The 23453-nt window shown below is 41.2% G+C and overlaps 2 protein-coding genes across 3 annotated transcripts in view; one reads left to right on the top strand and one right to left on the bottom strand.

Annotated features, from left to right (window-relative positions):
* DHTKD1 (dehydrogenase E1 and transketolase domain containing 1) overlaps positions 1-5007 on the bottom strand; it is a 104326-nt gene extending 99319 nt beyond the window's left edge. The window contains exons 1-2 of the mRNA XM_068130452.2: positions 4614-5007; positions 1-89 (exon numbers count right to left, since the gene is read on the bottom strand). The exon at positions 1-89 is cut by the window's left edge and continues 70 nt beyond it. Coding sequence (XP_067986553.1) covers positions 1-89; positions 4614-4725 — 201 coding nt within the window. The 5' untranslated portion in view covers positions 4726-5007. The remainder of the gene's footprint in view (positions 90-4613) is intronic.
* LOC144894252 (uncharacterized) lies at positions 4659-22155 on the top strand. 2 transcript variants are annotated; one of them, XM_078786523.1, is made up of 3 exons: positions 4659-4768; positions 14510-14607; positions 19400-22135. In XM_078786523.1, the coding sequence occupies exon 3, from the start codon at positions 19403-19405 to the stop codon at positions 20978-20980; it is 1578 nt and encodes a 525-aa protein (XP_078642649.1). In that variant the 5' UTR covers positions 4659-4768; positions 14510-14607; positions 19400-19402; the 3' UTR covers positions 20981-22135. The 2 variants fall into 2 exon arrangements, with proteins under 2 accessions (XP_078642649.1, XP_078642650.1); XM_078786524.1 differs by lacking the exon at positions 4659-4768 and adding an exon at positions 10314-10532 and having other exon boundaries at positions 19400-22155.
* Positions 22156-23453: the final 1298 nt, after the last annotated feature.

Here is a 23453-nt window from a genome sequence, read left to right on the forward strand (position 1 = left end):
AACAACGTCATCAAGTGGGTCGAGCTGGGCCTCGCGATGTCCGTGTTCTCGAAATGCTGTTACAAGCCGAAGTAAAGCGTGGTCCGCATCTAGCACAGAGCAATACATGCATGGTTACCCGAGACAAGGATTCAGATACCTTTCTCGATTCATCGGTCCATTAGTCACTCGGTCTATAGTTTAGAAAGCCAACCATTTACTTAGCGAAGAATGCCATTGCTGCACATGAGAGGAGGCAAGGTGTCCTCTCAACTTTAAAATGTCCTCTTGGAAGCAAAACAAAATACCAAGAGGTGGGACATGTCGGCTGCCATGTTGTCAGCCAGCATACCATGATATTCAGGGTCATGGTCCGTTAGCAAGTGGCTTGATCGATTCATAGTGCTCAAGCTGGCACTGTAACTGAAAACAGATCTCTCGGCACCACCGAACAATATAGTTTACCATAGATCCATGCAGACAATGCTATTGTGGTGGTCGAGCAAATCCTGCCTGAGCCGTCGTTATAAGCTTCACTCGATCCTCTTGTGATAACTACGCTATACTGACTAGACAAACACTAAACACGGCCACTGAGCTTGGAGGGAAGTGACGTCACTACCGTCACTTCCCAGGATACTCTGGATACCAGCGAAGTCATAACAATGGCGCCGCTTTTCTTACCGTACTCTGTGGGGTATTTCCTCCTCTCCATGGATGCCAACTGATGCGGGATTGTCCATGCTCTATCGGTTTCAAGCAAGGAAGCAGCACGTACCATTTTTAAAGTCTTTGGTATGACTCGAACCGGTCCATTTCGGATGGGTGTTTTTTAGGAGACACCACCTCCTTACTGGATGGCCATTGGCTCCCTATGAGAGCTCATCCACCCTTTGTAAGGTGTTGTTTTTGGTCCTGGCAAGGTGTCCCCCTAGCAAAGCCAGTGACGGGTGTCGGTTTAGTCGCCAACAACCCAACCATGCGGCAGGTAGCATTGGGTTACATTCTTTTAAAGTTTAGCTTTGTCATTATTAAAACATTGTTCATGTTTATTCATCATTTCGTTTTCATGATGTGCATGTTTAGCAAGTTGCCGAGGCAGATGCCACCATGCTTCGGTGGAATGTCTGAGCTGGCTATGTACCATTGTACCATGCTGGTACTCCCATATCTCATAGATACATTCAACAACCTCTTCATCCAACTGACTCCGACTTCTCCCACTGCAATTATCATCTCTGTACACACCTCATCAATGCCTGACACTGTTCCTTTCTTCATTCTCTTCAATGCCGTCCGTAACTCCTTCGTGATCTCCACTAACTCCACTTTCCCTTCCCCATAACTCGGTAGCTCCAGCTCACCGATGCTTCGCCTTGGCCAACAGATTCTTTGTGTGCAAGTGACCCGTGGCAGTCGTGCAGCCTTCCTAAAATTCATGGACCGGTGTGTGTTTGTTTGTGTTTGTTATTATATACCAAGTATATTGGTTGCTCATGTGCGTTATTCTGTCTGTATTTTTGTCTGTGGGTCAATCACCTACAGGTCACAATTTTAAACCGATCTTCACGAAACTTCACAAAATGGTAGAGTTGGTCATAAGCAAGAAGCCTATTGGTTTTGCGTTCAAAAGGTCGACATAGACCAAAGGTCAACTGTGTCAAATTTCTAAAATCCTCAATTTTCTTCTGATTGACTTGACATTTGAAGAGGATTTACATATCTGGTCACTGAATTCAACCACCCATTATTTTTAGGTCAACATAGGCCACAAGGTCAACATAAGCCAAAGGTCAAAAACTTATTTTAGGGATTTTGCAAGTATTGTGCTTTGCACGACATATTTCTTGTTTGTTTGTTTGTCGTGCTACTCCTTCTATAGTTCTGGGCCGATTACATCCAGACTTGCTACATAGGATCAGCATGTCCCCAATAAGTGCATAGGGGTGTTTTTCTTTGCCAGTGATATCGGGGGTGTAGGGGAGAATTCTCTATGTAAATGTGTATGGTGTAACACCGCCTCCAGGTGTGAGCAGGTATTACAAGTCCCACCCTTTACAGTCCAGTATTCCCGACCCCACGTTTTCCAGTGCAGTGAGGTGTTTTGAATTATAAGCACTAGGCATGTTTTTTCTTCATGTCAACCTGGGTTATTTATTTTTCTGGGAGAGATTGAGACAGCTGTCAGGAGCCTATACACTGCCCAAATAAATGAATGTGCCAGAAGTTATGACAGTATGACTAACACAACACAGATGCGGTTCTCATTGGTACAATGTTTTGCTCTGAGTTACATCAAGTCGGTCAACCAATGAGAAATATCCTTTGTTTCGCGGGTCAATAATCATATTAAAATACACCATTTGGTGTCTGTCTGATGAATTTTTGATGCCAATACATTCTGTCCTTACTTATCCAATCTCAACCAAACTTGACAGGATGATGAAGGGTTACATAATGAAGGTTGTAGCACATTCATTTGCCGCCCTCCCCAACGGGGTTTTCTCCCCCGTGCGGGTTTTCCCTGCCATTGCCGTCAATGGGGTTGCATGTTGAGGTGTATATCAATGTTAAGTTAGCTTTATCGTGGCATTTTTCCAAGGAAGGCCGCTTCTAATAACAAAACTAACGATAATAGCATAATATTAATGTTATTACAAAACAATATTAATACCATTAATATCCCACCTCCCCAAGGTGTTTTTCCTCCTTTAACACAAGTTCGCGTCGACATTTATAGCCGGCGAAGCCGGTGTTGTCAATAAACGCATACGTATTATGTCGAAAACCAGATTATGCCTTGGCTTGAGAATTCCGAAGCGCAATGGAGGCCGCTATCTTGCGGATGCGGAAGTATGCATAACAAATTGAAAAACGTTCAATCGGAGTTTCTTTCACCCGTCTTTGTTTGATTCACAATCTTATGCACCTCCAATTTATTATTAAAATACTTTAAGACCAACCTCAGGTCGCACAGGCCTGGTTATCTTCAACGAAAAGCGTCACCAAACACCGGAACCAATGAGATTCGAGCATTTGAAAAAATATTTCTAAAACCAAATCACGCAATGGAGGCCGCCATCGACCGGATGTGGAAGTTTGCATAAAACAATTGCGAAAAAGTTCAATAGGTGTTTGTTTCACCCGTCTTTCTTTGATTCACAATCTAATGAACCTCTAATTTGTAATTAAAATACGTTAAGACCAACCTCGTTATCTTCAATGAATATCGTCACCAAACACCGGAACCAATGAGATTCGAGCGTTTGAAAAAATATTTTTTTAAAGCTTATTACGCGTTTCGGAGGGTGAAAACGGCGTCAAATATTCTAAAATTGACGAAGAATTATTTTTTAGAAATAACGGCGCTATCGTCTGATCTGTCGGCACTGATCTTACTGCAAGCTAACTTCTTCTGGTGGAGGAAGCGGCAGTGCCCGGAGAGAACCAGTCCTGACAGCGACTGAAGGTAGAAGACGACACACATACTGTGAAAACGTATATTAAGCCCACTTAAAATTTCTTAAAATAGGCCCTAAGCTAGCACATCGTATAGTTACTTCCTTAAGCTTCTTGTGACATTTATTGTATGTAGGTATTGGGGAGGACTGTCTGCTCTTCTCTTTTACCAAGTCTTACCAGGTACGGTACCTACTACACCTACCTACTGCCAACTACCTAACCTACTGATGCCATAGTGATGGGTAAAATAGTGGCAAGAGGCTTTGGCTTCGCCGGCTCATTGCGGCTTTGCAGTCGTGTACTAGTAAATAGCTTATCATGGCGTTTTCGTGGGAGAAACGGTCCAACGGCCTCCATCAGAAGTAAAAAAATTATAAACCACAAACACATATGATTATCTTTTTAAACAGTCGCTAATGCTTTTTATAACACGAAATAAAGAAATTTGGAGGAATCCCGACATCCTTTAGGTAAGTTTAGCTGACAGAACTGAGCAAAGATCTACTGTGCTCGATATACCCCAAAAGGGTTGGGTAAATAAAATGACCCTTTCTGCCGCTAACGTGGCGTTTTTCGTGGCGGCCTTTTGAAACTCGCTCCTGTTGTTTAACATGAAACTGAAAGGGAGGAAGCCCAGGTTGTGCTCATTTACAAAGCAGATAGTGCATGTAAATGGGACTGAATTAGTCATTTGCTGCCGCGGACTTTGAATAGTAGTTGTCGGTAATCAAATGCAATGAGATAATATTTATATGATGATAATGATAATAATAATATAAATGATAATATTATAATATACTAATATATAATAATAATATTATAATAATATATTACATAATAATATTAATATTATAATATATACATATAATATAATATAATAATAATGATAATAATGATAATGAGATAATGAGATAATATGATGTTTCACGCAGCCGACATGATCGGTTTTACAAAGTTGTAGAAGTGGATTGCAATCGAGTACTTATTTTAAAAAAGTTACAAAACAGTTGAGTTCAGTTACCAAGCAGCTAGCTAGCGCTTGTTAAGCCAGCCGTTCCTAATCAACAGTTTCGAATGCGATGCTTAAGGCAATTGGCGAGCGCTCTGCATTTTGTACAATAAACTTGGTAACCTGAGTGATTGGATGTGGAGAGTTTGAAAGTCTCCCTTACCTCGTGACTCTCGGAGGCCATGAGGCTCGCGCACTGCACTCCCGCGAGCATGTAGCGCGCGCACGGGACGCGCACGCGACGCGCACCTCAACACCGCGGTGAGGAAAAACATTCCGTGAGGTGCGCCCGATGAAGGGTAACGACGCGTTTACAAGGTTAGTTCGTGACGGAGCAATAAGGGAGAGGGAACGAAACCAGAAAGGGGTAATTTGATAAAGAAGGAGAAACGTGTCGAGGTTGGGGGCGAAGCACGAAGAAAGGAAGGATATTGAAGGAGGAATTAATGTGGGATAACAGTACGAAACGAGGAACAAAACATGGAGATTAAACTTAAGGGTTAGATGGTGAGTAAATGATCTGTCGCGTAAAACCTGACCATGTGTGAAATGGGTGTGATATGACCAGAGGGGCAGTGGTGTCCACGTCAGAGTGAAGCTGATTGGTGGATCAGAGGGGCGTCTCGATGTTCAATTATCATAAAAGCTCGGGAGCATCTGATTCTGAAAAGGCAAAGCCCGTCCCCGTCCGTTTGCATTCAGACGTCTTCTTCGTCTTCTGTGTTAGTCAGGTTCACGATGTTTTTTCGTTCAAAATTTTTGGAGATGAGCAAAACTATACATTTCTGGAATATTCAGAGCATGAGGAATCCAAAAATTAATGTTTGCATTTGCGTAGACACCTTTGCGAAAATGACACTCAGGACAGTGATGAAGATCTGTAAAAGCATATTCCTGAACGGTATAGACCTCGTAGATCCTGTGTATCGAACTTATAGTTCAATCTGATACTAACAAGGCTGCTTTCTTGCTTTATAAACCCATACCTATAACTTCAAAGGACTTGCAATATCATGTATTATGTAATACAGTTATATCACAAATATAAAGACAATGGTTTTCAATTACCTTTGTTTGTTGCTTTTCTATAATCCTGAGCACTATTTTGAGGCCTCTATTGGATTCCTTGACCCAGAAAACATAGGATTAGCATATTTAATTAAGTTTCTAGGTTGACTAGAAGCCGAGATCGCGCAAAATATGTATTTTATGGCGGCCATTTTGAAAATCCAAAATGGCGGCCATGCAGGTGCCTGTGCAAATGCCAACATTGATTTCCGGAGTCTCCATGCTCTGAAGATTCCAAAAATGTACAGGTTTGCTAATCTCCCAAAATTTTGAACGAAATTATATTTGTTAACATAGTGAACCTGACTATATGCTCAAAATTCCGAAAACTGTTTAAAAACATACAAAATGAAAATTGATGATTTTATGCAACATTGACCTTTGACCTTTTGATCTAAAAAAAATAATCGACTCCTATATTTTCATTAGTGAACCAATTAGTGACACAATATGCAAATCATTAAAGTTTCAGGTCAGTCAGATGGAGATTGACTTTTATGTGATGGTGACCTTTGACCTTTTGACCAAATTATTCATTTGCCTTCTCCATATTATCGTAACTAGGACGTGCCTGTACGTGGGTGCCCGTTTCTTGCCAAAAAAAAAAAAAAAAATGTCTTCGCCCATGCATGCATGGGCGTGCCCATGGGCCCATGGGCGTGCCCGTAAGTGCGTGATGTGACCGTACAATGAATGTATCGTCCCGACGCCGCAGCTCGGATGGCGCTGCAGTTAATCGGGCCTGTATCGGCAGAGTTATTATAAACGTGTACTACAATCGATCGTACCTTACAACAATCAACACAGATTGCAACGTCAAATAAATGAATACGCTCTCAAATGTGCCGTCCGAGGCAGCGTCTGCTCGCCACGTTCAGCATCAGTAGGTCGTCACTATGACTATCCGTAAGTCCGGAAGTGACGTCCTCATTTGACTGTCCGGAAGGTCGCATATCGCAGTTACGATGAATCGCAAATTAGTTTTAATTAGTTTTAAAACATAGTTTAACGCCAACATAGCGCCAACATAGTTTGCCAACGTGAAATAAATGAATACGCTCTCAAATGTGCCATCCGAGGCAGAGTCTGTTCGCCACGTTCGGCACACGTGATAGCTCGCTGCTCTCTGATTGGTTGAATCGTTTTTTGGACATAGCTCGGTAACTACTTCTCCGATTAATATGAAACCTTGAAAAGGCACATCCTCAGGTCCCCAGCAATATACCTGGCAAGTTTCAAGTATATCGGACCCGTGGTTGTCGAGAAACAGCGGTCACAGACAAACACACAGACAAACACACACACAGACACACACACACACAGAGATTACTGGAATTATAGATAGACTAGGACGTGCCCGTACGTGGGTGCCCGTTTCTTGCCAAAAAAAAAAAAAAAATGTCTTCGCCCATGCATGCATGGGCGTGCCCATGGGCCCATGGGCGTGCCCGTAAGTGCGTGATGTGACCGTACAATGAATGTATCGTCCCGACGCCGCAGCTCGGATGGCGCTGCAGTTAATCGGGCCTGTATCGGCAGAGTTATTATAAACGTGTACTACAATCGATCGTACCTTACAGCGTCTGCTCGCCACGTTCAGCATCAGTACGTCGTCACTATGACTATCCGTAAGTCCGGAAGTGACGTCCTCATTTGACTGTCCGGAAGGTCGCATATCGCAGTTACGATGAATCGCAAATTAGTTTTAATTAGTTTTAAAACATAGTTTAACGCCAACATAGCGCCAACATAGTTTGCCAACGTGAAATAAATGAATACGCTCTCAAATGTGCCGTCCGAGGCAGAGTCTGTTCGCCACGTTCGGCACACGTGATAGCTCGCTGCTCTCTGATTGGTTGAATCGTTTTTTGGACATAGCTCGGTAACTACTTCTCCGATTAATATGAAACCTTGAAAAGGCACATCCTCAGGTCCCCAGCAATATACCTGGCAAGTTTCAAGTATATCGGACCCGTGGTTGTCGAGAAACAGCGGTCACAGACACACACACATACACACATACACACACGCATACACACAGAGATTACTGGAATTATAGATAGATAAAGCTTTGTTGAAAATTTGATGACAAACCTTAAATGGTAAATTTAAGTTTCAGGTCAATTGGATGCAAATTGATGATTTTCGCTGACGCTGATCTTTAACCTTTTGACAAAATTATGAATTTGCTTTCTCCATATCAAAATAAAGCTTTGGTGAAAATTTTATGAAAATAGATCAAATGGTAAAAAAAAAAAAAACACTTACGACACACACACACACACACACACACACACACACACACACACACACACACACACACACACACACACACACACACACACACACACACACACACACACACACACACACACACAAGTGATTGCAAAACCCCATCCCCTGCACAGCAATAATAATAATAAAAACCTTAACGGGGTTCAAACCCCAATAAGAAAAACGTCCCCCTCATAATAAAAACCTTAACGGGGTTCAAACCCCAATAAGAAAAACGTCCCCCTCATAATAAAAACTTTAACGGGGTTCAAACCCCAATAATAAAAACGTCCCCCTAATAATAAAAACTTTAACGGGGTTCAAACCCCAATAATAAAAACGCGCCCTTAATAATAAAAACTTTAACGGGGTTCAAACCCCAATAATAAAAACGTCCCCTTCATAATAAAAACCTTAACGGGGTTCAAACCCCAATAAGAAAAACGTCCCCCTCATAATAAAAACTTTAACGGGGTTCAAACCCCAATAATAAAAACGTCCCCCTAATAATAAAAACCTTAACGGGGTTCAAACCCCAATAATAAAAACGTCCCCCTAATAATAAAAACCTTAACGGGGTTCAAACCCCAATAATAAAAACGTCCCCCTAATAATAAAAACTTTAATGGGGTTCAAACCCCAATAATAAAAACGTCCCCCTCATAATAAAAACTTTAATGGGGTTCAAACCCCAATAATAAAAACGTCCCCCTAATAATAAAAACCTTAACGGGGTTCAAACCCCAATAATAAAAACGTCCCCCTAATAATAAAAACCTTAACGGGGTTCAAATCCCAATAATAAAAACGTCCCCCGAATAATAAAAACTTTAACGGGGTTCAAACCCCAATAATAAAAACGTCCCCCTCATAATAAAAACGTTAACGGGGTTCAAACCCCAATAATAAAAACGTCCCCCTAATAATAAAAACTTTAACGGGGTTCAAACCCCAATAATAAAAACGTCCCCCTAATAATAAAAACTTTAACGGGGTTCAAACCCCAATAATAAAAACGTCCCCCTCATAATAAAAACTTTAACGGGGTTCAAACCCCAATAATAAAAACGTCCCCCTCATAATAAAAACTTTAATGGGGTTCAAACCCCAATAATAAAAACGTCCCCCTAATAATAAAAACCTTAACGGGGTTCAAACCCCAATAATAAAAACGTCCCCCTAATAATAAAAAACCTTAACGGGGTTCAAACCCCAATAATAAAAACGTCCCCCTAATAATAAAAACTTTAACGGGGTTCAAACCCCAATAATAAAAACGTCCCCCTCATAATAAAAACTTTAACGGGGTTCAAACCCCAATAATAAAAACGTCCCCCTAATAATAAAAACTTTAACGGGGTTCAAACCCCAATAATAAAAACGTCCCCCTAATAATAAAAACCTTAACGGGGTTCAAACCCCAATAATAAAAACGTCCCCCTAATAATAAAAACTTTAACGGGGTTCAAACCCCAATAATAAAAACGTCCCCCTCATAATAAAAACTTTAACGGGGTTCAAACCCCAAAAATAAAAACGTCCCCCTAATAATAAAAACTTTAACGGGGTTCAAACCCCAATAATAAAAACGTCCCCCTAATAATAAAAACCTTAACGGGGTTCAAACCCCAATAATAAAAACGTCCCCCTCATAATAAAAACTTTAACGGGGTTCAAACCCCAATAATAAAAACGTCCCCCTCATAATAAAAACTTTAACGGGGTTCAAACCCCAATAATAAAAACGTCCCCCTCATAATAAAAACTTTAACGGGGTTTAAACCCCAGCTGTACCAAAATAACATCAGGTGGGTTGACTACTTGACTCAACCTGTCTGTCGTCCTTCCAAGGTTGTCAAAATGAGTACCAGCTTGCTGGGAAAACTGGGCAATGTGAGTATCCTGCCAAGATGTGGCGAACCCGTCCAGTGTTGCCCCGCCATCTCCAAATGCAGGAATGCCATTGGATAAGCCTTGTGCGTCTAGGAGGATGATCCATTATATACAGTCAAGGGTGCCTCTTCGAGCCACAAACAAGTTGCATAAAACAACAATTAAAAGCTACACAAGACAAGCCCTTTGCTGTTTAAAACCCTACCCGGGTTTCTCTACAGCTGCAGACCTTCACGAGTACATGCATGAGAATCCCAATGCTACACGCCCCAATCAACTGTCAGACCAGTTTCATCACTTGTTAGTGAGTCATCAGCGACAGCATGGACAGAAACTCGCACCATCGAAACTCCCAAACGTGTACCACGTGCAATGCCAATAGCAGTTGCCACCAACAATAGCAATAAATTGCGGCAGACTGGGTAGGATAGGCAGGCTGATGGATAGCTCGTCGAAGTTTAAAGAAGGGTTTAGAAGATGTTTTAAGTTGATGATTTAAATTGTAAAGAAAAAGGAATTGGATTATAAAAGCTCAAATTGTGCATTGAAATTTGATGACTCCGAGACTAGAATGCCTTCCTCCTCCTCCCCCTCTCCTCTCTTCTCTTGTCCCAACAACAGGATTAGGGATGAATGGAGGAACGAGTGTTGAGATGGAGGAGAACCTAAGGTAGTGAATGCCACAAGGGCATGGTGGGCGCTGGGAGTACTAGACCCACAGGGTGAGATGGAGAGGACACTCCAAGATTTGGAGATGATGGCACTAAGATCTCAGGAGATCAGAGGTGCCACATTGTGGAGTAGGTGGAGATCCTGTGGTGGGAGGCACGAGCACGTGGAGCATCGGGTAAATTGGTTACTTAGAACCACAATAGAGGGGAGTTAAAATTAAAAAAATTAACTAGAACGGCACTCTTCGACGTCACGACGTCGACTGATATGCCTCCGCCCACATTATTACATCATTATAATACTTGTATCAAGTTTGATTTAAATCCATTCAGCTGTGCTCAAGTTAGAACATTTTTCCTGACATGACCTCTGACCTTTGACCTATTGACCCCAAAATTTCACCAGTTCATGTTTGCATCATTATACATACCTGTACCAAGGTTCAATTTAAATCCCTTCAGCTGTTCACAAGTTCTCACATTTTTACCGAACATGACCGTTGGCCTTTGACCTCGGGATCCCCAAAATCTAATCAGTTAATCTTTACATCAGTATACATATCTGTACCAAGTTTGACTAAGACTGCAGCCGTTCTCAAGTTATCACAGTAACGAAAACATATCACGGACGGACAGCCGGACAGACAACCCGAAAACATAATGCGTCCGGCGACTTCTTTGGCAGAGGCATGAAAATCAAAGCTCAATTCATGAGATCAGAGTGCCCCCATTCCATTGTTCTGTCGCTCCGTCTTGGTGTCTCCTTGCAGATTTCAGTCTTTTCACCTTATTCTGTGGTCTCAACAGTGGTTTCTTTGATGTAACTCTGCCATGGACTTACTGCAATCAGCCTTCTGTGCACAGTGCTGAACAAGATGGTATTGTGCAGGCCTGCTCTCATTTCATGTGTCAACTACCGACTTGATTTCCTTCTGTCGCGTAAGCTCTGAGCAACTTCAAGTCCTTGTCTTGCCTTGGGGAGGTTATTTGGGGTCTTACTGGCCTTTTATTGTCTCATACCGAGCCAGTTTCTTTGGTACATCACACCATTGTAGATCTTCAGCTTTTCTGCTATTTTACTCGTTGCGTGCCCTTCTTCTCACAGGGTTTGGGATCTTCACATGCTGTTCTGTTGAAAGTTGCTTCCTTGGCGCATTTTGAACCCACTCAAACTTTCAAGCAAGGGAACAAGCTGATGAAAACGAATTTGACATATTTACTGATTTGCAACTTTCATTGTGCTTTTTGGAATTCTCATCAATATGTCTGGTGTTGATAACTTCAAAAATTTATTATTTTACGGCACAAAAATCCACAAACTGTTTTCTGGATATTTTATTTGTGGTAAGTGGATATCATTAGCACATTATAATGTAATATTTAGAGGAAAAATGGAACCTTTTCAAGTTCCCAATTTATTTGACTGGAAACACCACTTGGGAGCATTTGCAAGTCAATTTGGTGGAGATCGGGCCAGCCCTGTTGGGTTTTTTTTCTACGATTTTCAGATGTACACACACATACACATACAGAATTGCCTTATGTAATGCTTTTATATACCATATATAATGTTGTATTTTCTGCCTGTCTGTGTGTCCATCAATATAATCGGCCTGCATCGGTAGTAACCCTATCATATTGCATACCGTTGAAATCCTCTTGGCAAATGGAGATAAAAGAAATCATTTTCAAACCTACAAGTATGGAGCTCAGGGAGGGGGGAACACCCAAATTCTCTCTATGTAAATGTGCATTGTATGGTAGTCAGTGGTGGTAGTCAGTATTACACATCATCTAAGAGCTCTTTTCTAAACTCTAAATTCCTTCTGCACGAGGTGTAGGTACCCCTGCGAGTATTTCATATAGTAGTGCAGTATATACTTAAAGGTAACTTCTTCTCTTCCTCCTCCTCCCTTGATAAGGGGTGAGGTCCAATGGCACCAAGCTGTAATTATTAAATTAACTTTCACAGAAATTTGAATAATTATCTCCCTACTAGCAGAAGTACCCGGCATTGCCGGGCGGGGGAGGGGTGGGGAGGGGGAAGGGGAGGGGAGGGGAACGGGGGAAGAGCGAGCCCCTTGGTAAAGCGAGCGATTTTTTTTTTCATAGCGTCATAGCGTTCATAGCGATTTTTTTTTCATAGCGTCATAGCGTCATAGCGTTCATAGCGTCATAGCGTTTCATAGCGTCATAGCGATTTTTTTTTCATAGCATCATATCGTTCATAGCGTTCATAGCGTCATAGCGTTCATAGCGTTTCATAGCGTCATAGCGTCATAGCATCATATCGTTCATAGCGATTTTTTTTTTCATAACGTTCATAGCGTCATCACGTGATCGCTCTGAGCGAATCAGCGCCCACCTGCTCTGATTCCGTTGATTCCGTGCGCTGAAATGCGCTGAGGTAAATATGAATAAAAAATATGGATCGTCAAATATTTTGAGTTCGGCCATGTTCGTCCCAGGCTCAATGGCCATGTCTATGCCAAATATCAAGCACGTAAGCCTCTCCGTTTAGGAGTCTATCGGTAACATTACACACACACAAACACACACACACACACACACACACACACACACACACACACACACACACACACACACACACACACACACACACAAACTGTGTTTTATATATATATATATAGATGATGCACACTTCCCACAAATGTTTAATGGGGAATAGCACCACAAAAGTGAAAATAACCCAAACTTTTGCACGCTACTGTGTGTATGTATGTATGTATATATATATATATATATATATATATATATATATATATATATATATATATATACAGTCATGTGAAAAAGTAAGTACACCCCATGTAAAGTTTTGACTTTTTCAACATATTTCAACGCACAGCTATTTGATCTTCATTTCAACAATATTGATAGATAAAGGTGATATAATACAACAAATATCATGAAACATTTACATTTTGTAGTCCATTGTATAATTTAAATAAACATAAATGCAAATTTCGCATGTGGAAAAAGTAAGTACACCCTTGGCTCTAATAGGTGGTATTGCCCCCTTTGGCAGAAACAACCTCAAGTGGGCGTTTCTTATAACTGTCTACAAGTCTCTGACATCGACTGGGAGAAATTTTTGCCCACTCCTCCATGCAGAATTCTTTCAGCTGTGCGATGTTTGAGGGGTTTCTTGCATGCACAGCTCGTTTCAAATATATATATATATAAGCTTTTCCAGCCTTTGCACACATTGAAATGCAAACACTACAGTAGCTGTTGATTTGAATATGTTGCTGCAGATCATTTAATTCTCCAGGCTGTGGAAAGCAATCACATTGAGGTAACATGTCTACTGTCACAGGCTGTGGCAGAATACCAAAATTGGGAGTCAGCCTCGTGTTCCTGAAATGGGATCCCAAAATAGACGTGCTAAATAAATATTCCTCGATAAAAATAACTACAGTGACCCTACACCAGCAGGGAGACGATGAAAGGATCCATTTGCAAGTCGATATATTACATACGCACAAGGAAGAGGGAGGTTATGCCTGCTTATAATAGGTAAGAACAAGACCGATAGATAGTCTAACATCGGTGTAGCCATGCTTGTTTGATACTTTAGCTGAAGAGGATATAGTATGACCTGGGTGGAGATACCAGTTACCAAATAATGTCAGTATTAATTTTTTTTGACTTCAGGCATGGACAGCAGGTTTGTGATTTACTTGCACAAAAAACATACCCAGTCTGAACGTTGCTATATCCAGTCGATGGCGAAACTGCAAATGGGGAATCTGTGAACGTTACGGATGGAAACCCTTACATAATTTCCTCATTCTGCTTTAAACTCAATATCTCTATATTTTCATTCCAAACAATCACAAATTAATACAATGGTATTAATATATCAAAATATAATGTTAATCACGATTGTATTGAGATATTATCAAACCAGCGAACCATTATCATCTGTTCACTTCTGGATTCAGGAGTAAGATCCGTGTCGATCGCATTTCAAAATCGTAATTGTATTGAGCAATTTCTGAAACCAGGTACCTACCTCACGACACCCGCTGGAATCCCAAAACGTTCTACAGAAGGTTATTATATTTCCTTTCAGTAAAATATGCAACTGTAATGGTTACCAAACGCTGTCCCCCTGTCATGTGACCAGATCCTCAGCTCTGATTGGTGGACCTTTGTGGGGACATACGGACAGACAAATGCTGTCATAGACGGCAATGCCCTATGGGCTACACCAAAAAGTGAGAGGTGAGAAGCCCATTGAGGGACCCTGTGGTTTTTGGGACAAATATATAATAAGTATATTTAATAAGTGTTTGAGTTTTTGATTGCTCAGCTTATGTGCATTTGTATGTATTGAACTTTGACACTATGCAACTTCATGTTTTCATTCCACACTGCCATTGGTTGCACCTGACATTATTCAAGGATTTCTGAACTGTTTGGGGATTATTTACTGCAGTGTGGAGTTCAGGGTATATTGTACGATGTTATGATGAAAGATTTTCAAAAAGTACCGCAGAGGTCTATAAATATGAAAAAACAATCGATCGTCAGATATTTCATTTACTTGAAGTACAGATAGGTCATGGTGTCCCCATCAGGGATTCAGGCCAACGTATGGTCTAACTGGGTCAAGACTGGCAACATCTGAAGAGATGTAGGTGAGTGTCTTCCATTCAGGATGCTCAATTTTGGTAAGAACTATGCGAAGTACCTGTTTGGTGAGTCACGTCTTTAAGGGTGACATGAATGCATTTGAACTGCAATTTGCATTTCGAGTCAAGGATATACAAATAAATTTGGCACAGGAGGAGGCCCTTCAGTCCAACCTGCCTGTGCTATGCCAACACCAGATATACCATCACCATCCACGCACAAACAAGATGCAGCCAAATTGAGGAACGTATCACAGATTGAACTAGAACGGCACTCGGTGGAGAGCATACCTCCGCCTGGGTGAAGTTTACGTTTTGAATCCCACTGATAGGCCAGATCTGTATTCGGACCTAAAACCAAAATCGAAACGCTTGTTCTTGTCGCCTAACCAAATCATTCACCAAGTTTCGGGCGAATCAAAATCATAACTTTTTGAGATATCCTGCTATATATTAATGGGTTTTAGCCCTATCTCTCAATGGTAAAGAATCACTTAAAAATTCTCTGATCCGGATTCGAATCTTCACCAAATTCTAATCATTTTGTCCGTGTCACATACCGAACCTCTCCACCAAATTTCGTCTAAATCCATCCACAACTTTGAGATATCTTGTTTACAAAGAGACAGACAAACAAACAAACGGGCAGACATGGGTGAAAACATAACCTTCACCCACCTTCGTTGGCGGAGGTCATTTTAAGTGGGCATTAGGGTTGGTTAGCTCTTGGGCCAATTCAGGCTCAAGTGAAGTGTACGCTTATACTGAAGCTCTGTTTCTCTGCATTTAAAGTTTGTGCCACGGTTGGGGAGAACTTTATAATTTATCCTGTCTGTATATAAGGAAGGGGTCCGTATAAAGCCCCTCTATGAGATCCAAATAGACTTCGTGTGTGGAAAACTATCGTCTAAATTTTGAAGATGGACAGGTAGAACAATGGATGGAATCAACAGAAGATTGATTGAAGAATGCTAACTGCTGTGGAAGTTGACATTTCCGGCATTAAGCCTTCGGCAGAGTAAAAGGGGACAAGATAGGGGTGAAGATTGATATATGGTGGGAGCGGGGTCAGAGTGGAGTCACGGACAATTGTGCACTTTGGGTGGGAATGACTAATTTTGACACCTCAGGGAAGGGGACCGTGGTTCAAGAGTAAAAAAGTCAAGGGACAGAAAAAATGGGGGTGTAAAAAGGAAGCAAAGTGAAAAATAGGATAAGAGTAAAGTACTATATAAACAAACTAAAAAGGGGGAAAAATGAAAAAGGGAGTGAGAACAAAGGGAAGAACAAGTGAATAGGAGAGGGAAGATAAAAATGGAGTGAAGAGAGGAAATGGTAAGAAGAGAAAGAAGAGGAAAAGTGAAGGAAACCAAAAGGATAGCTGAGATAGATAATACAACAAGACGTTATGCGGAGCACGATACTTGCAAAATCCGCCCCCCACCCCCAAGAAAAAAAATTCCATTGATACAGCAAATTGTCCATTTCATCAAGATTATTGAGGATTTTAGAAATCTGGCCTATGTTGACCTTTTGGCTTATGTTGACCTCAAAAATACTTGGTGGTTGAATTCCGTGACCAGATATGCAAGTCCTCTTCAAATTTCAAGTCTATCGGAGAAAAATTGAGGATTTTGGAAGTTTGACCTGCAGTTGACCTTTGACCTTTTGACCTCAAAAATCGTTGGTTTCCCAATTCAGTGAGGCAATATGCAAATGCTGTTCAATTTTCAAGTCAATCGGATGAAAATTGACGGTTTTTCAGATGAAAAGTGATGATTTTGGAAGTATGACCTTGAGTTGACCTTTTGACCTCAAAAATAGTATGTTTCCCAATTTATTGACTATATTCAAATGCTGTTCAATTTTCAACTCAATCGGTTGAGAATTGACAGCTTTTTAGATGAAAATTTATGATTTAAAAAATTTGATGTTGAGTTGACCTTTGACCTTTTGACCTCAAAAATATTTCATTTCCCAATTTAGTGACTCAATATACAAATGCTATTCAACTTTCAAGTCAATCGGATTAAAAATGGCGATTTTAGAAATTTGACCTCCAGATGACCTTTGACCTTTGACCTCAAAATCAATAGGCTTCTGAATTGGGATGACCTATACAACTTGGTAAAGTTTCGTGACGATCGGTTTAGAATTGTGACCTGTAGGCTGGTGACAAACAGACAAACAGACAGACAGAATCACAAACGCAACCGACCAATATACCTGAAAAATCTTCGATTTTGCAAGTAACAAACTTAAGCAAAATAAAGGGGGAAAAAGAGAGAGGGAAAGCATTCAAAAGTTGTTCGAGTTGGGAGGTATGTGAGAATGAAAAGCGTTCGTTAATCCTGTTGGGGACCAGCGTGCTGATGCTGAAGATTAGGGTTAAGCTCTTTATTGTTGTTTTTTTCTTTATGCTTGTGACTTTCCCTGGTGCTGAAATGGGGGAAAAAATCTCACAATGTTATGAGACTGAACAAATGTACGAGAAGATTGAAATGTTGAGCAACCAGCTTGGAAAGACCTGTGCTGTCGTTCCGTACATCGAGAAAGCGTTCATGGAAGTGATCCGCCGATCTTCACAAGGAATCTTCACGAATCGATCACAAGGATTCCTACAGTGCAGGTTTGAAAACTTTGAGTACTTTTCTTTTTTAGTATACATCGCATAGGCTCGTGGAAGAGCTGGTACACTGAATGGATCATTGAAGATGGAACAGGTGATGCTGCTCAGGTGGTCGTTGCGTCATTCCATCGTGAATGTTATGTTGTCAGCTGTATGAGTATCTTGTAAAGGTGGGCGCGATTCGGAAAATTTTAAGTCCGCTTACCGCTTATCCGCTCCGCCAGCCCGTGTAGTCCGATTCGCTTATCCGCTTCAGCGGCCGAAAATCTTAGTCCGCTTACCGGTTATCCGCTTCGATTCGATTTTTTAAAAGCGCTTCGACGTTTTTAAAGCGATTTTTGACGTTTCTAAAGGGAATTTAATGCTTTTTAAGCCTAAATAGCCATTTCTAACGACTACAAAGACAAACAAAGCTTTTAAGATCAAAAATATACATTTTTATTTAAATAAAATTTATTCAAAATTTATTGAAATAAAGTTTTCCACTCGACTCTACTCTACTCTACAGTTAATTTAAATATAATTTTAATATATGCAAGTTACATTAAAGAAAAATCAATTTGCCCGTCCTTTCTTTGACAAGAGAGTCTACTAGTCAACAGACGAGCAGTCTGTTGACTAGTCCTCGTCTTCCTCCTCCACCTCGTGGGCCTTCTTGAGGATTTGGAGGTTGCCCTTCATGAAGACGAGGGCCTCGAAGTTCGGTGCAGCCAGGGCCGACCTCTTAGGCCTGAGGATGTCCGACCCGTAGCTGAACACGCGCTCGACCGAGGCAGAGCTCGGGAGCGGCGTGTTATGCCTGAGAAATAGAGTTACCCAAGCATCACGGAACTCGAGCGGGAAGAGATTGGGCGAGAGCCGAGTTGTTAGGGTTTCACTTATTATTCACTTAAATAAATATTCACAATTCTAGAGTAACGGCTCAGGCTAACAGCTGATTTGGCGAATCGCGATGCGCTTTAATTTTTCGGTAGTCCGCGTACGCTTATCCGCTTCGGTTTCCGGGGGTTGTTCCGATTCGCTTATCCGCTTCGAAAACGTTAGTCCGCTGCAGCGGATAAGCGGATAAGCGGACTTTCGAAGCGGACCGCCCACCTTTGGCACTATCTTGCGCTAGAAGGATCATGAAAAACGGGGTCTGAAAATGGAATTGTCCCTGGATACTTATGGCTAGTCACAATCAATCAATCAATTTATGTGACTAGCCACAAATCTGAAGCACTTAAACACATTTTAATCTTCCAATATGATCCCTTCCATTTACATAACCCCTTGTCTTTGCAAGCTCATTGTGTTGGCTCTTATTTTCAGCTCTCCATTTAAATGTTATGGTAACAATCGAGCACAAGGTCGAAGCAGATTGTGCCAGAGAAGGAAAGATGAATTACGAGTACGAGTGGAGTATGGGCAACCTATGGGCAACTTTTAGTAAGGGAAACATATGAAAATCTGTTAACTAAATTGTTACCAAAAAATTTCGTCACCAATATGTTTGTAAAGGTGTGTAATAACATGTGTTAAAATGTTGAAGGTCAACTCCCGTGGGAAACCCAGAAAAAAAGCTGTTGAATTCGGGTACCGAAAAATTATTTTCGAGAATTTTTATTTTTTTTAATCGGCCCTTAAGTAACTTATGAGGGGTCAAATAAGGGTTTTTCATGATTCTGAGTTGATTGTTAACATTTATATTTCACCACAGACACTCCTTTGTGGAAAAATAATTTCTAAATATATCTCATTTTCTACTTTGCAGGACATGGAGTCTAGCAATATGGATGAAGACGTTACTCCACCTGTGCTCAATTGCTTCATCTGTGCACGCTCGGATACACCAGCTGAAAGGCTCATACAGGCAACTCCAAAGGGATACTCAACTTTATTGAAACAAGCAGAAACTGTCGAAAATGTTACTGTTGTGGAACGTATGAAGGAGGCTCAAAAGGAAGGAAAACTGAGGTACCACCAGAAGTGTAAAAATGATCTGTACAACAACTTTGTTGCAACCACCAAGAAGTCAGCTCAAGCATCAAAGGCAGAGAAAGAGTCATCAAAGTTGAAGAGAAGACGCACTACTTGTGAGTTCAGTTCATCAACTGGCTGCAGTTCTAGAAGATCACAGTCAGTTGACCTCCTGTATAAGGATGTATGCATTCTTTGCAACCAACCAGCCCAGCTCGACAAAAATAATCCAGCACAAGCTAGAAAGAAATACAGAGTGCCAGATAATTTGACTGCAGATACACTGAAGGCAAGCTTGCTGAAGACAGCACGGAGTCGCGGGGATGACTGGGGCACTGAAGTCACTGGACGCCTGGAAGGGATCAACGACTTGGTAGCAGAAGAAACACTGTACCATTTGCGATGCAAACTTATGTTTGCGAGAGGTGACAGTTTGTCCAAGACTGATGAGGAAGGAAAAAGGAAGAGAGGACAGAGGAGTATTGATGAGGAGCGAGAGGCAGTTTTTATTGAATTCTGCGAATGGTTAGACTCAGAATTACAGCATGGGGTAATGAACATGGACCAAGTCCATGAAAAGCTGCAGGAGTTTGATCAGTCACCAGAGAAGAGCCTTTCTTATTCAAAGCATTGGCTAAAGATAAAACTTCTAGAGAAATACGAAGACACCTTGTATTTCACAACACAGGAAAGAAGGGCAGATGTACTCTGTCTCAAAGATGGCACCGACAATATTCTGCGAGTGCATCATGCTAATCTTGACCATGGAGATGAGAAGACTCAGATCATAAAGACGGCACTCAAGTTCATATCCAATGATATTGCCTTGATTGATTTAGGTCCAAAGTCATACCCCACCACACACAGTATGACTGACATCGATAGTCAGCTGACACTTGTTCCTGCAAGCCTTCAGATGTTCTTGAGACCGATTGTCAAGACAGACGAAAGAGTTGCCGTTTGGGGGCAGAATTTTATTAAGGCCTGTCGACCTCGGTCTGGAGTATTGCCACACCAAATGGGGCTTGCCATACAACTTGATCATAGATTTGGGTCAAAATGGATGCTCAACAAGTTCCACCGGCTGGGATACACCGAGTCTTACACGGAGACACAAAACTACAAATACTGCTTCCTTAATAGTAGGAGTGGAGATGATGTTCCAGATACTTCTGGCACTCTTGACACCATTGTGGAGGAAACCAATGAACAGATCAATGATGAGGTTGCGGTTGATGCTGCGCTTGAGGATCAATCAGTGATGACAGCCAAAGTGCCAGCCAGTGAAATGAATTGTCAAGTAATGATCAGGTGGTCTTTATGGAGGTTGGGGAAACAAACAATGCAGTCACTCAGTTTGTTGGAGACAATATAGATTTAAACATTGTCTCTATTCACGGAAACACTCCCTTTCACTCAATGGGTTGGATCGAAGTCACCTCCCCGGCACCACCTTTGCCAGATCCACAGACAACAGCAGCTTTCCCCCGGGTGAAGTTGAAGGCACTCGACAAAGCTAAGACCCTGAGAGGAACTGAAGTAAAGATTATTCCATTTACGAACAGGAAACAGATAGGAACGAACGCGATCATGTTTCTCCCCCTCGCTGAGCTTTCCTCCTCCCTGGCTCATGATCAGCCACTCCTCACTCCAGGTGACACACTCTGGGCAGCGGGGTGGGTGATCAAAGCCAACGATCCTGAGTTCCCACACTCCAACTGGAATGGCTGGATGAAGAGAATCCATGCTAATGATGCAAAGCAGAGCACACAGATCGAGTTCCTCCCAGTTATTGAAGGAGACCCTAATGACCTCAACACCATCTTCACCACTCTGAAAGAGTGCATACGGCGCGCTGGGGTCGCTATAGTGACCTTTGATCTTCCGATTTGGCTGAAGGCTGTGAATATAATAAAGCAGGCAAATCTACCCGTCATTCCAAGGTTGGGTGGTTTTCACCTGCTGAAGTCTTATCTTGGATCAATGGGTAACATCATGGAAGATTCTGGACTACTAGATGTGATCCAGTTGATCTATCCTGGAAGTACGACAGCCAACCACATCATGGATGGAGGATGTTTTGACAAGGCAATCCGTGTTCACCTCCTCATCGATGCAGCCATCTATCAACACATCATGAAACTTGCCTTCACTGAGGAGGAGCGTGGTGACATGAAGACCTTCATGGAGAAGGTGGCTGATGGGAAGATGGGAGCCAGACACTCAGACCCAGTAGTGCCAGTGTTTGAGCAAAGGTTTTAAGAAACCTTCAAACGACTCGCAAAACGAGGAAGAACACCTGCACTCTGCAGACTGTTGAAAGACATAGACAATGACTGTTGAAACTTCTGACATTGTGAATGAGAAATAACTCTTGAGTATTATATATGTATGTGAAATAAAAGCTACTTTGTGTGTAAATGTAAAAGTGAAAATATTAATGTTAACAATCAACTCAGAATCATGAAAAACCCTTATTTGACCCCTCATAAGTTACTTAAGGGCCGATTTTAAAAAATAAAAATTCTCGAAAATAATTTTTCGGTACCCGGATTCAACAGCTTTTTTTCTGAGTTTCCCACGGGAGTTGAACTTCAACATTTTAACACATGTTATTACACACCTTTACAAACATATTGGTGAAGAAATTTTTTGGTAACAATTTAGTTAACAGATTTGTGAAATATCTCATAAAATGCCCTTACTATTTGTTCTAAGCATGCAACACGTTTGTCTGACACGTACCTTTATTTGGGTGGTGTATAGGCAACTGATATCTGCCTCAATCGCTCCCAAAAAAATAAAATAAAATAACCTGAATTACGTGCATGAAGCAAAAACATGCCTACTGCTTATAATTCACAACACCTCACTGCCCTGGAAAACGTGGGGACAGGAACACTGTGCAGTACAGGTGGGACTTGTAATACCCTCTCCCACCTGGTGGTGGCGCTACACGATAAACATTTACATACAGAGCAAATCAAATGGCACAACAGGGACTTGACCTCAAGACCCAAGGATCTTAAGCCAGCCACCTTAACCATATCCAGATCTGACCTTTCAGTGGGATACAAAACGTAAATTGTTCAAACTTGCAGAGGTATGATCTCTACGGAACACCGTTATAGTTTCAAAAGTAACCTTTGGTTTAACATTTTCAAAGGCAAAGCATTTCTTCATTCTGAAAAATGCAACCCAATGCATTATTGAACCTCGTAAAATTATAGGGTGGAATTTTGACAATGTGAAGATTTAAATCAGGTGTATATACAGTGATAGTAACTCCTTAAGGACTTAGTAAGAGAGATAGCAAAAGATGGCAGATCAATTTTACATCCCTTTGAAATTTTAAACATACATTTCAACAAGAAATTGGCATTGAATGGCTTTTCTCTAACTCAAGCCAAACAGCCCAAGCTCGTACAAAAGCTGGAAGGACTGGTGGGGAAATACCAGATGTGAAGAATCTTTCTCTAATCAATATTTAATCGAAAAAAAATACTCTTTAATACTTTAAACATGAGAATCCTTTAATCTGGGAATGGTGACTTCATAGCTCATTAAACGCAATACAATAGGTATCTTTCAGTAAAACAAGTCAAAAGTATAAACTTTATCAACGAGGATAACAGGTACAATACACAAAGGAAATACTTCACATGAAGTATACACAAATCAATTGTGCACAATGGAGAAGCTTCCATCACTTTAATCATCACTGTTAAACACAAAAACTGCTAACTCCAAAAGTATAACTTATTTAAACCCTGCTGGGAGCCTGGGGTGGTCACAAACCATAACTACTGCAGAAAGCATATGAAAATGCAAAGCCCATCCGCTCATTT

This window comes from Myxine glutinosa, chromosome 11 (genome assembly GCF_964187855.1).
Source record: "Myxine glutinosa chromosome 11, kmMyxGlut1.1, whole genome shotgun sequence".
Taxonomy (NCBI): domain Eukaryota; kingdom Metazoa; phylum Chordata; class Myxini; order Myxiniformes; family Myxinidae; genus Myxine; species Myxine glutinosa.

Coding starts and splice junctions, on each gene's coding strand:
- LOC144894252 (XM_078786523.1), top strand. CDS start 19,403: ATGGAGTCTAGCAATATGGATGAAGACGTTACTCCACCTGTGCTCAAT.